Source organism: Aythya fuligula, chromosome 12 (assembly GCF_009819795.1).
Source record: "Aythya fuligula isolate bAytFul2 chromosome 12, bAytFul2.pri, whole genome shotgun sequence".
In the NCBI taxonomy this organism is placed as follows: domain Eukaryota; kingdom Metazoa; phylum Chordata; class Aves; order Anseriformes; family Anatidae; genus Aythya; species Aythya fuligula.
The window spans coordinates 8,322,395-8,337,394 of record NC_045570.1 but is presented as its reverse complement, the minus strand read 5'-3'; the positions used below and the strand labels follow the sequence as shown (position 1 = coordinate 8,337,394).

The following is a 15,000-nucleotide window of genomic DNA, read 5'->3' as shown; positions in this document are numbered from 1 at the left end:
GCACCAAGCAGCATCAGTGTGGGTTGGTTCTTTCAGCATTGCAAAAAAAAAGGTGATTTTTAATTCTTTTTTTTGCATTTTTTTCCTTCCCTTAGAAAGGCAAAGCGAAGCGGGAGCGCGGTGAAAGAAGCAGCCGGAGACGCGGGAGGGGAGAGCCCGGGGTACAGACAAACATTCTCTTTATTGAGCTACACATGAATTTTCCATTAGTCAGAGAAAGAGATTGGCAGTGTGTAATATATCACAGAAACCTCACTGATTGGTAATAGAAAGGCTTAGAAAGACCTGGCGCTTTATATATATATATATATAATATTTTTAGTTTCCTCTTTATTTATTCATTTTCTTTTAAACAGGTGTGACTGCTCTTCTTCAGCAAAGATAACTCTTAAAAGTGAAACCGTGAAGACGTCTGGTTACTAATCAAAGTAGAAATGGTGAAGGATTGGTCATGAAAACTGTGGCTTTAATGTAAACACTACATTCGATTTTTTTTTTTTTTTTTTTTTTTACTTTTTGTGGTTTTGTGTGTTTTTTAAAATTTTTAAATTATTTTCATTCTCTCTTTTTTGTATTTTTGTCTTTTTTTTGTTTGTTTTTAAAGTTTTTTTCTTTTTTTTCTTTTTTTCTTTTTTTTGCAGCACAAACATCCCCACATGAGAAAAAACACCATTCACTAAAAGGGAGGACATGGGGTGGGGGGGAGAGAGGGAAGGGGGGGAGAAAAAAGCAGCACAAAAAAGCATTCACTGGAAAGAGTTAAAAATGAATAAAATGAATAAAAACAAAACAAAAAGAAAAAAAAAAAAAAAAAAGAAAAAATATGTATATATGTATAACCCCTCCCCGAAGCCCCCAAATCAACCCCGAATGGGAAAATAAAGACGCGGAAGCTGGTCTGGTGTGAAACACGGGGTTTTTGGGAGCGGAGGTGGAGGCCGGGCAGGGCTGTGCTTCTGGATACGGGCCGGAGGCTGAACGAGGCGCCGGAGCCAGGAGGGGATGGAAAAAATGGGGGAAAAAACCCCGGAATGGAGAGCGCCGCCGGCCGCACCCCTGGCTCCCGGCTGGGGAGGGATTTACCTAAAGTGAGGTGGAAAATTTAAAAAACGAAACGAAACCAAAAAGCCCCAAAAGAGGGGAGCGAACGCCAGCTCGTCCCTGCCCGCACGGAGGATGCGCCGCCGCGCTTTCTGCCCAAAACAGCCGGGAAAAGGGAAATGGGAAAAGATCTTTTGTTTGTTTGTTTCCCTTTTTAGCTAGGACGCACGGCGAGGAGGGAGTTCTTTTTTTTCTTTTTTTTTTTTTCTTTTTTCTTTTTATCCTATTTCCCTCTTTTTTTTTTTTTTCTTTTTTTTTTATTAAAAATAACATCCTTGAGCTTCCCGCCGCAGCGGCTGACCCTGGCCGCGGGGCACTGGAAATAAAACCGGTTCATCGTAAGAAGAAGAAGTCAAAAAAGAGAAAAAAACAAACAAACGAACCAAAACTACCGAAAATAACCCAAACCCGCTCAAAGACGCGCCGGGAGGAGATGCTCCCCCCCGAGAGCACCGGCACGGGGCCGCGGGCAGGATCCGGCCCCAGCCCCACCGGGGGGTGGCCAGAGCTGGAGGTGCCCCAAAACCCCCGGGGCGCCCCCAGCTGAGGCCAGGGACCCCCCTTCTGCCCGCAGCTCTTCGAGACAAACTAAAAAGGTGGTCGTGGATTTGTTTTTTTTATATATATATATACGTATATATATAATTTTCCTTATGCCTTTTTATTTACCAACTTGCATGATTATGATTACGATTTTTTTTTTTTAATTTTATTATTTTTTCTTTTTTTTTTTCCTCTCGTTCGGTTTGGTTGTTTCTTTCGTTTCGCTTGGTGTGTGTAAGTGTGTGTGTGTGTGTGTGTGCGTGCGCGTGGCCGCGTCGCTTCTCTTCTGCTTCGCCCCTCTCCCCGCGCCGCCGCGGCCGCGGGGGCTCAGTACAAGCCGCAGCCCCGCAGGTTGTTGGCGATGATGATGTCGGTGACGGCGTCGAAGACCACCTGGATGTTGTTCGTGTCCGTGGCGCACGTCATGTGGCAGTAAATCTCCTTGTTGGGCGAGCGGTTTTTGCTCTCGAATTGTGCTTGGATGTAGGCAGCCGCGTCCTCGTAGGTGTTGGGACCTGCGGGCACAGGGGGGGACAGCGCAGGGGGCGTCAGGGACAGGCACCGCCACCCCCCTGCCACGCTGCTGGAAAAGTATTTTGTCTCGAAAAGAGCAGGCAAAACCCCTTTTAGTCCTTTTTTTTTTTTTTTAACCCAGGTGAGATTTTCTTCCAGCAGCCCATCAGTGTGGCCCTGGGTCTCAGCCTTGCTCCCCAGCATCTGAGGGGCACCACACCGAGCCCCCCTGGCACAAGCAGGCACAACACCCATGGTGCTGCCACCACAAGCTGGGAGCAGGGGTTACCCTTTCCCCTTATCCCTCCCCTTTCCCAAAATTTTCCCCTATTTCCCCCACAATCTACCCCTTTTCCTCCCACATTTCCCCATTTTTCCCCCTTTTCCCTTTCTTTTTCCCCCAAATCACGAGCACCTGGGCTCTGCCTCCCCACCTCCCTCCCCAGGTGTCGCTGCTTTGCCCTCCCCACCCCGCTCCTCTATTTCCCCCCGGTGAAGGCAGGCAGCCCCCAGCTGCCCCTGCCTGGGCTGGAGGGATGCTCGGTGGTCCCTGAGGGATGCTCATCTTGGCCCCAGGGTAAGTCCCCGCAGCACATCCCACAGTGCACAGGGGTGAAAGGCCGGGGGGCCACATGCCCCCCGGTCAGGCAGGCAGGGCCTGGGAGCACTGGGTGCCCTCTTCAGCATCACCCATGGGTGCCCTCAGGGGGAAGCTGGGGCTGAACAGGAGCTTGATCCAGGAGTTTGGGACAGGTGAGGGGCAGCCGGTGGGGCTGGAGCCCCTTGGGGATGTGTCACTGTCTGTTGGCTTGGCCCCCTTGGGGAGTTTTGCTCCAGCATTGTGAGCTGGAGGTGGGGGGCAGCTGAGTCCAAAAATGTGCATTATTGCATTAAGCTGCTTACGGCAGTGAGAGTGGCTGCGCCCGGCCCCTCACGGAGAGCCACAAAGCCTGAATTATGCCCCTGAAATCGCCTTTGGAAGAGCAGCTATTATCTGGAGATTTACTTTCCTTTTCCATCTCGATGCTTCCCCTCCTTCCTGGTGCAGGTGGGGGCTGAAGGCGTGGGGAGGTGACCGGGTGCCATCAGGCTGCCCCCATTAGGGCAGCAGGAGCTGGGAGGTGCCGAAAAGCTCCCGGGTGGCTTTGGACATCCCAGCACGTGGCCTGGGAAGGGGAAAAGCTGCTGCATGCTGGTGGTGCTGTAAAGCCTCCAGGGGATGCTGGTGCCTTGTGCTGCTGGGGGCCGGGGCCAGCCCCTGGGTGCTGGGCGAAGCTGCTGACATCAGGTGGGGTGAGGGTCGGAAAAAAAACAAAACTATCAGAGTGGGTTTCTTTCTACAGCACTGTCTTGATTCCGTTTCCTCCGAGCTGAGTTGGTTTCACTCACAAGCTGGTATAATTCCCGAGTGATTTCACCCATTTCTGTTGTGACAGGGCTCCTCCCTTCCAGTGGTGTGCCCCGTGTGAGGGGACACAGGCGGGAGCCCCATCTTCAAGGCCCTCTCGTCTCCGCTCCTGCAGTCATGCTCCAGGCACAGTCAGCAAACCCTAGGGAAGGCTGAGCGTCCTCTGGTGGGTCTCGTGGCCTTGGTTTTCCTCTCCTTCCATGCCCAGTGCTTTCCCTTTGCTGGCTTTTCTTGCTTTTCTCACTCCCCTTGGTGGGACCGCAGGGGTTGTGCTCCAGAGAGCTGCTGTTCCTCTGGGGATGCACCAGGAGCTCTCTGCCCTGATGGCTGCTCTTGTGCTCTTGCCACAATAATTCCCCAAGCACAAGCCATGGCTCAACCCCAAGAGGTGCCCCTTGGGGTGCTGGGGCCATCCCATGGATTGGAGGTGGGCAGTGCGATCGCTGCCCTGTGAAGGCGATGGGTGCCCCCGTCCCCCCACACCCCGTGGTGCGGCGCGGCCCCGGCATGTACCTGTGTATTCGGGGAAGCAGATGGTCAGAGGAGACTTCTTGATCTTCTCGGCAAATAGGTCTTTCTTGTTGAGGAAGAGAATGATGGAGGTATCAATGAAGAATTTGTTGTTACAGATGGAGTCGAAGAGCATGAGAGATTCGTGCATGCGGTTCTGCAGCAGGGAGCACGCGGGGAGGAGAGAGAGGAGAGAAAGGCAAAGAGAGAGAAAGAGTTAGAGGAGAGGAGGACTTCTTCTTCCACTGCACTGAAATGGTTAGAAAGCAAAACCTCAGTGAGACAGGGCTGGGTTGAGCTGGGGGCATGGGAAGGGGAGGCCAGGTGTGGAGGCCGCGGCCTGTGCTGGGCCTCCCTGCCGGCTGCTCCAGCAGGGGCAGGTGCTGGGGTTTCAGGTTAGTGGGGGGAAGAAAATCATTCACTCATCCCTTTAAAGAGATGTCCTGTCCCTGCTGGGCCCTTCTGCCCCTTGTGAGGCCTTCCACCTCCACAGACACCGTGGTGGAGGCTGGGGGGCACCAAGGAGCCCAGCAGGGTGTGTATGGGCTGCGTCATGGAGGAGCCTTAGCAGGGACGTGGAGGCAACTGCTAAGACCTTCTTTATTTTTAATTATCCTTTCCGAAGCTCCACTTGGAGCCTGTTTTCCCCAAGCTACAGGAGCTGTTGGCAGAGAGGAGGCAGAGTGGACAGAGGGAGAGGAGAGAAGGAGGCGAGGTGGGGTGAGGTAAGGCTCCTCCGCCAGCTCGGTGCAGGCTTGGGGGCAGCTGCACACTGCTGGTAGTGAGAGGGGAGGGAAGGCAGGGCACAGCTCTCAGATCCACCTCCATCATTAACTTACTCTGGAAATTAGCATGAAGCCATGCCCAGCTGCTCCACGGCAAAATCCAGGAGAGGCCGCAGGCACTGCAGTGCTCGCGGACGCCCAGCACAGCCGGGGTGGCTCGGGCTTGCCTGGATTCATGAGAGCACACGTGTTTGCTAATGAAATGATGACCCAATTACACATTTTGGAGTTTTCCATGAATGTTTTATTAGTGAGTCATTTTCTTAGCTACACTCTGACTGCAGCTTTTGCATGCAAAATTTAGCAGATGTCTGATTTCATCTTGAAAGGCTTTGAGATTACGCTGTTGTTTCCTTGGCAAGGAGTAGCTGTGAATGCCAAGTAGTCGCTTTCCAAAGCTTCTGGACCTCATTTGATCGTTATCTTTTTTTTTTTTAAGGAACTTTTTTAATGGGAAAGCAGGAAAACCACCGCAGATGGATGTGGCTCTTCTTGCCTTGATCGAATGGCCTTAGCAAAAAACGCTGGGTCTTGAGGCTTTGGTGGCAAGTAGCTGGGTGGGTTTTAGTTGGTTTCAGCTCTTTGTTCATCCCGTTTTGTTCCATAAATGCGTGTTAAAGAAAGGAGTGCTGCTGGAGGAGCAGCTGAAACAAACAAAAGCTGTGCCTGGGGGAATCCAAGCCCCAATGCAAAGATAACCCTGGTAATTTCTGAGCCCTGGATATCTGAGCAGGATGGCATCCCGGGGGAGATCTTACGGGATCCCTCATACAAATAGCAAAGGCAAATCCCTTCTCCCTGAGCCGGTCGTCATCTTCAGAGCTGGCCTGAGATCCTGCCTGGGCTGCAGGCTGGGAGGTTCGGGAGCTGCTGAGGCCGGGTCCAGCTGAAGTTACACCACTGAAAACTGGTGAAGTCAACAGGAATAACATCTAACTTCCCATGTTTGGGCTGATGGAAAATTTTCCCTTGCTGTCTTCAAGTTTGTATTTGTGCTTTCTGTTCCTTGCCTCCAGTGATGGAAGCCCTTTGGTTCAGACACAAAAGAGCAAACTGACACGAGTTATTTTGAAGGGACCGAGAGGTGCTCCGAGTATTGTGTCACTGCAATGGGGAGAAAGCACGACTTACTGAAACGAACCAGAAATAGCTCTTTTGTCGCTGTGCTGATTGATGGAGGAAAAGCAATGCAAAACTTGCTGCTTGTAACAATTTGCAACCACGACATGAGAGGAAAGCTCGGGGAAGCGGGGACACTGCCAACAAGCAAAGGACACCAGCCATGCTGCCCACATCACCCCGCTTTACTTAAATGGCTTTCATGCAGGTGCTTGGATCAGATAAACACCACAGACAAGCTTCGAGCAGATAAAAGATCAAAAAGATCACAGCCAAATGTCAGATCTTTAAGGCAGAAGGGGTCAGGGTGGAGGTGGCTGCTCTCATGCCCCGGTGTTGTTGTACTTGGTAGCGAGTGGCACAGATACATAGGCGATCACTCACCTTTTGGGCTGATCCTTCTCAAATTCCTTATTGCCAGGTGAGTGAGGCTGATGGACAACTGCCATGGGCTGGATGGACAGACAGATGCTCTGCCATGGTTTCGGCAGTGCCGCAGGACGGTGACAGACAGCACGGAGCAGCAGGGCCGAGAAAAAGCAGCACACGCTCAAGGGAGACACAATAAAACCCTCTCACGCTAGAAAAGAGCTGGCACTTTATTAACATTTTGTAACTAATAAATACATTACCGACAGCCAATAAATTATTACAATCGCTAACGCTCTATGAAACCAACGGACAGTCACTCTTCGTACAAAATTACAGTTAATACAGGCTGGGCCATCGAACATGCAGGAGGAACGGCTCGGCGGGGGGGCGGCACGAGGGGGCCCCCGGCGATCCGTCGGGAAGAGGTCGGTGGCGGAGAGTGGACAGCGGGCAGGGCGGCCCCGAGGCACCGTGACGGTCACTGTTCCCTTGTTGAGCTGGAGGGAGGGGAAAGGGAGGCGGCGGGAGAGGGCTGAGGGTGTTAAATGGGGTTTTAATGGGGTGGTGCCTTGTCTTTAAACATGATGTGCGTGTGAGGCGGAGAGGGTGAGGCTGTCCTGGGTGAGCTGCGGTCCTGGAGCTGGGCTGGGGAGGGCTTGGGGGGATGTGGGGATCCTAGAAAATGAGAGGGGCTGGCACAGCCCTGGGGAGAGGGTGGTGAGGACCTCGTGCTGGTACCTGCTGCACTCTCCTCTCTCCACCTGGAGCCTGGTGTTCGGAGGCAGAGCCTCCTGCCAGCGCCACGGGACAGCCAGGGTTTGGTTGTGAGACTGACATGAAGGCTCTGTCAGGGTGGGTGATGCAGCTGTGGCTTCTGACTTTTTTTGGGGTGCAATATTGCAAATAGCAGAGGGAGAAGGTCCCAGCAGGGGACCTGAGTTGGCTTCTCCCAGCTGTGGGGTGCCAGCTGGGAGGCTCTGGTCCTCCTCCAGCAGATGCATTGGCCTTCAAGGGCCAGCACGTGTGCCCTGCCAGGGGCAGTGTGGTTCAAGATCTCCCCAGAGCCCACAGGCTGCTGGCTCGGACACGAGCAGTCCTGGGAGAAGTCCCTCTCTATGGCCACGTTCTCAGCACAGCCTCCTATATAGGTCACGTACCTCTATCTGTCAGCATCCATTACACTGTGTCATCGCAGGCGCTCAGAAATTACCATCTGCACTCGAGTCTCGGGGCTCCTGGGGAGTGTTTCTGGCTGCTCTTTCCTCAGGGGAAATGGAGGCAAGACCACGGTCTGCCCTTCTGGGCAGCCTGTGCTGGGCTGTGCCCGATGGGGTAGGGAGCATTTCCTGGCTGGTTTGGGGTGGTGCTGTGCTGCACCGTCCCTGCTGACCTGCACACTTCCACTAATGGGTATTTCAGGCTCCTTGGATGTGGTTGGGGAGTTTTTGGTCATAAGCCTGAAGCCAAACCTGGCCCATGACAAAGACATGGATGTACCAGAGCTGCTTGTACCTAACAGAGCTGATGCTCGGCCTCGTTCCCAGGAGCTCTGCCACAAATATCTCACGTGCTGTGGTGCAGGGTCTGGCAAACTGGGGTGTTCTGGCAGAAGAACATCTTACGGGGCTAACCCTCACCTCTTGAGGACCACTCCTGGCCTGGAAGCAAAGCCCGTTCCATGCCACGATCAATTAAAGGCACTGGATGTATTTTAGCACATGGTACAGTATAGGCTGCTCTTGTTAATACCTCTAGTGTCCTTTAAAACAAAATTGTGTGTCCTGAGGACGTCCTCTGAGGATGTCCTCCCCTCCGTGGAGGTCCAGGCTGTGGTCCAGCTCTGGAGCCTGGGATTTGCCCACATTGTGCTGCACCTGGACCCTGGGCCTTGCTGGGAAAGTAAGGAGAGCCCTGAGACAGGGCGAGGGTGAGCAGCGAATTCTCACAAACTCCTGATAGAGGTGGGATTACTGGGAAGTGTCTTTTGGAGGCTGCTGGGGCACCGCAGGAGGCAGTGGCAGCAGGGATGTGCCCACGCTAGCAGACGGGCGGCCAGATGGACCTGCAGAGAGCTTGCACTTCCCTGGGCCACCCCTGAAAGCCAGAGCATGGTAAGAAAAAGCTGGCCTTTGGGATAGGGAGCTGTGTGTGCAGCTGTGCTCCCCTGGCCTGTATTTATTGCTGTAAGCCCCGCTGCTGCTGCCTCCTATGCGAGGTGGTGGCACAACCCAGTGCCTCATCTAGGGGTTCATTGCAAGCTTTGCCTTCCAGGGGTTTCTCTATTCTGTTGAAATTGCTTTTTAAATAAGGGTCCTACGGGAATTTTTTCATCCTGTGTATCCACACACCCGACCCTCTCGTTGCTGATGGAGCACGAGGAGGGTTTCTGTCTGTCTGCTGCTGCCCGAAGCTCACCGTGACTTGTCAGAGCTGCCCTGAACGCGGTGCCACGTGGATGCTGCTGCTGGACCGGGTCATTAAAACCTGCATCCACTGAGCCACCAGCAGGCAGGCCAAAATCAGGCACCGTTTGCATGTTCCCCTATTAGCTCTGAAGGGTACACGCAACATCTCTAGGCAATTCCTGCAAGGACTGCCGGGGTTGAGGACTGAGAAAAAGCACCGGGCAAAAAAATTGCCTGCGAAAGGCACATCTGTCAGAAAGGGCCTGGGAGGGATGCAGGAACCCAGCGGTGAGTAATGCTTTGGCAGGCGTTCTTGGAGACAAAAAAAAAAAAAACCTATACAAGGCCATCAAGTGGGAAAAATAGTAGTGTTTAACGCTGAAAGCATTTCATCTTTCAAACACCGTTTCAAGCCTTTGTCAGTTAATCCTCACGACACTTCTGTGAGGGAGGGAATGTCAGCAGCAGCAGCTGAAATGAAGCTTTAGATGTACAATATGCCAAAGAAAATGAAAGAAAAGGCTCAGTGTGTCAACATTTCCTCCTCTTTTTCTCCCCTGCGTCCCTGCGGAGTGCCAGCTGGGGATGATAACCAACTGCCTGGGGATGCTGCCGGGGCTGGGTGGCTTTGCACCTCCTGGTCCCCTTTTGGGGTGCCCGAATCCAGCCCAGCGCAGGGTGTGAGAGCACCCGGCAGGACGGGTGGCACAGCTGCATTTAGCAGAGTTTGGGGCTAATTCAGATTTTCTTCCCCGAAATATTCCTGCACGCTTTATGCTGGAAACTCCTGGAGCTTTGGCTTGGTTTTGCCTTTAGTGGGGACAGCTTCTGTTACGTGCTGGATCGGAGGAAATGTCACGCACAGCGAGGGGTGGAAATAGAAAGCCTCCCAGCTCCTAGAGCTGCTGATCAAATTATTCTGATGGAGCTTCCTAAAGCGCTGCTCTGCTGCCCGTGTAGGCACCAGTGCACTGCTGTTCACAGCTTCACCCTGGGTCTGGCAATAATGTGTACTTTAGGTATCAAATGTAACTAATGTGCAGCTTTCTAGCCCTTATCTTGATGCTCAGTGCAGGTGAACATCACCCGAGCAAGCTCCAGGAGCCTCCCTGTCGACCTGGGTCCCTCCAGCTAATTTCCTGCCTCCTTCCATGCCAGGAGCACCATCCAGCTGCTGTTGTGCACTGCCTTGAAAAGCAAAGCATGGCGATGAGTTAATTTGATAACCTCAGGCTGCCGTGCAAGAAGAAGGCTCTGCATCGGGCGGAGGGGAAGTTTGTGCAGACCTGAGTCCTGCATATTTCTCTTTCATATTCAGTGCCTGTTGAGGCACTCAGCTCCTCTTCCTGCAAGAAGCAGCAGGCTGGTGGCATTTTACTGTCATTCCCTTGGCTTTAGTCTGGGGGTGAGAGCTCAGCATGCCTAGAAATCTTTCTGAGGCTGGGGCAGGCAGCTGGTACCTCCTAGGGAACCAGAGAGAACTGGGCACGTGTTGAAAACCCTTTATTTGAGGATCCTTCCCCCGACTCTGAAATTCTTGGGCTAAAACAAAGCTACGTGCAGGTGCCTCATGTTCAGGGCTCCTTTTGGCTGATGGCTGTGCAGCAGCGTGCTGGCACTGTGGAGGGGCTGGGGGCTGCCAGAGGACTTTAAGGCTGAGATTCCTCTGACTCTGCCAGAGGAATTTAAGGCTGAGATGGTGAAGAGAAAGGTGGCTTGTGCCGGAGCAGAGACCTGGTGTTATGGCTGGGAGCATCCAGCAGAGGAGCAGCGAGCCCTCCCTGTGCAATGTGAAACAGTTCTATAATTACATGCTAATTAAGGGGGTGCTGACACAGCTGTGAGCCACGCGATGGGGTGAGGTGGGTGAGCACCACCCTGCTTTCCTCCTGCCCTGCATCCTGGGGTTCTGTCAGACCCCCGCCAGCACCGTCCCTGGCAGAGCACAGCCTCGGATGGTGAAACCCCTCCAGCCTCCCGGGAACGCTTCTCTTCCCATCTTCCCTTCCTCCCTGCTGCCTCAACCTGCCTCATCTCCCTTCTGCAACTTCTGCCCCAAACCGAGCCCACCAGACCCCCAGCTCCTGTCCCCTCCGTCCCTTCCTACCTGCTCCTCACCCTGCCTCCCGCAGCCCCGCTCACCTGGCCCCTCGCCTTTGGGCTGTGCTGCTTTGGCCTGCTCTCACGTCGCCTCTCCTGGCTGGGCACAGCAAGAAAACAGCCGCTCTCCTGCTCAGATGTGGCACTGGAGGAGTCCCAGACCTCTCGAGAGCTGAAAGCAAGCCCTGGTGGGGGCTCTGAGGAGAAGGCAGCTGGACTCGTGGCTGTCCTGGAAAGACTCTCGCTCGTGGACTTCCACGAGAGGCAGGGAAGGAGCTGGGAGGTGGCTGTCTCACTTTTGGGGTGGACTATTAAGGGTCCCTCTGTGTTCCCAGAGGTCACACCTGACCTCTCAGGCTCCCCCTCCAACTTCACCTGGAGCTTGTGGCGATGGCAGGCCACACGTGCCCCAGCCCAGCCTTGCTCATCCTTCCCTCTGTGCCCACACCTTCTGTCATGCTGGGTGCTGCTCTCATCCTTTCCACACCTTCCCCCCTGCCTTTCCTTCCTTCCTTTCCTCTCTCCCTTGCACTTGTCCTTCCTGCTCCATCACTTGGCACAAATCAGCTCCCTGAGCCTTCCCTCCCCGTTAATAAACCACCCCTCGTGCTTTGGATATGGGTAAAGAGGTGACCCGGTGGGGGCACCAAACCTGGAGCCACCTTTCCTGGATGCTCAAGGAGGAGGTGACACGAGCCACCCGCTTCTGCTCAGCCAGGAGGCTCCGGTTGGAGGCCTAGGGGCATTTACATGAGCCGAAGGGATCCCTCGCACCCCACCATCACCCAAACCTGGTGAGGTTTCCAAAATCACCCCTCTGCATTTTAGGTACGTGAAGGTCAAACCCTGGCTTTGCGGGGACGGCGAGGGCTGTGCCTTGCCATGAGCATCCCTGGTGCTGACTGTGGTGCACACGCAGCCCCGAATGGGACACATCCTGCCTCAACTGCATGGCACACAGGGAAATCCCCGTCACCTGCTGGCCACGGGCATCCTCACGGAATCATCTAGGTTGGAAGAGCCCTCCAAGGTCACCATCCTCGTTACAGCCCAGCCCGCTCCATGCAGCAGCTCCGCGGGACGGGAGTAAGATCCGGGTTACTGAGAACACTAGGCAGATTTTAACGTTAATTTTGGAAAACTGGAGGTAAAACTGTTACTGGTAATGAATGCTTTTAGGCAATGCTTAGTAGGTTTTGTTACTGCGTCCGTCTTAGACACCAGCACAACTCGGTATGGCTGTTTCACTTGTTCAAAGAGCTGGCTGAAAAAAGGGAGCATGTACAAAGCCAGGCTGCCGGGGCTGCGTTCAGCACCCCCTCTGGCTCTGGGGTGGGAACTGGAGCCACAGGGTACCTTCAAAATGATCACGTGTCTAGTACTTCTCAAACAAATAATAATTGTGAAAAAAGATAAATAAGGAGAATTACAAATATCCCTTAATTTCAAGGGAAAAAAAAAAAGAGGTTTTGGTTCCAAACTATGCTGTTGCTGACAAATATTTTAAGGCTTTGAGTTTTTCTTTTTTTGTAAATGGAGTATTTCTGGTTTTTGGCAGTTGAAATGCACTTTGTGGGAAATGTATTAGCTCCCTCTACAGCACTGTGAACTGGAACGGAAGAGTAGAAAGAGGCAGCGCGGGGAATTCACCCAAAATAAACCAAAACAAAATCAAACGGGGCTGGGGGGAGGCAGAACTTGCTGCAGAGTTTCCTGGGGCAGAAGGAGGGGTTTACGTACTCCTTCCTCATCGCCTTCCGAGGAGGAGGAGAAGAAAGAGAGAGGACCTGTCCGCGGGGCTGCGGGCGCTCCTGGCGGCTGCGAGGAGAGGAGGGGAGGAGAGGGCTTTAGTAGAGTCCGCATCCCCGCAGGTTGTTGGCGATGATGACATCCGTGACGGCGTCGAAGACGAACTGGATGTTGTTGGTGTCGGTGGCGCAGGTGATGTGCGTGTAGATCTCCTTGTTGGGGGACTTGTTCTTGCTCTCGTACTGAGCCTGGATGTAAGCCACTGCCTCGGTGAAAGAGTTGGGGCCTGCGAGAGAGCCGAGAGGAAAGGAAAAAAGAGGAGGTTAAAGCAGTCCCATAGCCCTACATCTGCAGGGGGAGGGTCAGCAGCTGCTGACACCACGAGCAGCACGCTGTGTAGGAATGAGGGGGGCTCGCAGGGGTTGTGGGGATCCAGCTGCCACCACGTGCAGGGAACTGGTCCCAGGGCCGGGCACTGCTAACAGCCTGATGCTGTGAGGAAGAGGATGGCTCCACCTGAGCCATCTCAGCCCTGGCTTTGTGTAGGGCTGCTGTTCGTCACGCATGGAGGTGAAATGGGTGAGGGAGAGGGGGCAGGCTCTTGGGCAGCCTGTGACGAGAAACCCAAAATAAACTCCTCATGATGGTGACAAAAAAAAGGAGTTAAAAAAACCTGCCAGGAATGTGGTAAGTACTTGACCTGGTGAAAAGGTTGTAATTTTTTTCCTTTTTTAGACTTTTTTTTTGATTAAAATGTCAGCTTTTAATGGAAAAGAGGAGTTAAAACATCCACGAATTGGGGACAGCAATGGTAACCGTGTCCTCCTTTCCCTGAACTGCTAAGAGAAAAGGATTTGAAAAGAACTAACCTGTGTTACAGAGAAATGTGGCATTTTTCTTTCTTTTTCTTTTTTCCCACAAAAACCAAAAATGCTAACTCAAAATATCCTTTTTTTCATGAACCAGGATTGCAGCACCCTCTGCTAAAGCTGTGGCTAAAATCATGCCACGAAGAGTGGCTTGTTCTGATGTACGTAGGTGTCTGTGCCAAACCCCAGCTCTTACCCATCAGGTTTTGTGTTGAAAAGCTACAAAATGAGTGGCTACACAACAGAGAAGATCCTTTTTCATCTGGGCAGACTCGACACTGGCTAACACACACACAGCTCCCCAGGGCACGTGCTTAGACCTGGTCAACTTAACTTCTCCTGGCCCTCGGAGGGACCCAAGCTGGAGGGACCCTCGATGGGGCTTTAGTGGTGGGAAACGTTGGTAGGGGCTGGAGAGAACATGCTGGAAGTAAGACAAGCAAAATACCAGGAGCAGGCTGTTGCACGAGGATCGGTGTAAAGAATTTGGGACTAGATCCACACACAGTATGCAAACGGGAGGCATTTTATGAAAGGGAAGTTGGGCTCTTAAAAAACTGAGGGTTTAGATCCCTTCTGAGCTAGCAGGGAATCACTAAGGCCAGCTTGGTTTAAAATGTGCCCTGGATTCTGCTGCTGCTTTGCTTAGTATTGTGGATTAGTTAAAAGCATGGGTGAATTAAGGGGATGGAAACAGTCAGTGCTCAAGCACGCAGCGAGCGAATTTGTGAATGCAGTCTTCTAATAATTCTCTGTCAGCAGAACTAATGGACATTAGAAACTTCATTTTATTAAAAGCATTTTGTGTAACCGACTTTTGATGTTAGAAGCCCGCCTGTTTGATTTATGGGCTTTCATCAAATATTTCTTTTTAGCTCCAGGGCAACTGTGCCCTTAATGCTGCTTTTTCACCAGGTCACCAGGCCAACTGCAGGCGTTTCTTGGTGGGCTCTCTTTGATATGTACGAAGCAGACTTCTGAGGGCCTCATCCTCCGAGCCTCCCCTGGCTGATTCCTTCGTGGCCGAGGAGCCATGGTCAGCAAAGCACGAGGGAGAGAGCTGAAGGGATCTGCCTGGGTCTAAAGTCTGGGCTTAATGTTAGCACGTGCTGATCTCTGTCTTGTGACAGGACTGCTGGGCGCCTCTGGGTGAGGCATTCCTCACCGCTGGCTCACCTCCCTGTTGGAGCAGAACCAGGACTTTCAGTGCCTTGGTGAAGAACGGGAGGGGATCTTGTGGGGCGTTTTAAAAGGCTGAGGGATAAGCTTGCAGCTCAGCTCTCATTTTCCTGAAGAGGAATGCTTCTCCACCCCCCCCCTGTGCCCCAGCCCAGCCCTCTGCAGTGGTACAAGAGAGAAAAGAGCTCTGGGGCTGGTCATTGTGATGAGTCCCAGCTTACAGAATGGCACCTCGAGGGAATTTAATGCAAGTTTGGGGTACTCTGAGAACTGAGGAGGACTGCTTTGGTTCACAGCCTTGTACTGAAGAGCTTTATGTTTGTTTTCCTCTGCTGAGAACGTAGCCA

General features: G+C 52.8%; 1 protein-coding gene across 2 annotated transcripts in view; it reads right to left on the bottom strand.

Moving 5' to 3' along the window:
• Positions 1-1,361: 1,361 nt before the first annotated feature.
• GNAO1 (G protein subunit alpha o1) overlaps positions 1,362-15,000 on the bottom strand; it is a 128,704-nt gene continuing 115,065 nt past the window's right edge. Inside the window, exons 7-8 of one of the 2 annotated variants that reach the window (XM_032195915.1) lie at positions 4,079-4,232; positions 1,362-2,159 (exon numbers count right to left, since the gene is read on the bottom strand). In XM_032195915.1, the coding sequence (XP_032051806.1) occupies positions 1,972-2,159; positions 4,079-4,232 (342 nt within the window). In that variant the 3' untranslated portion in view covers positions 1,362-1,971. Of the gene's footprint in view, positions 2,160-4,078; positions 4,233-6,554; positions 12,892-15,000 lie in introns of those variants that run through there. The other variant, XM_032195916.1, reaches the window with a different exon arrangement.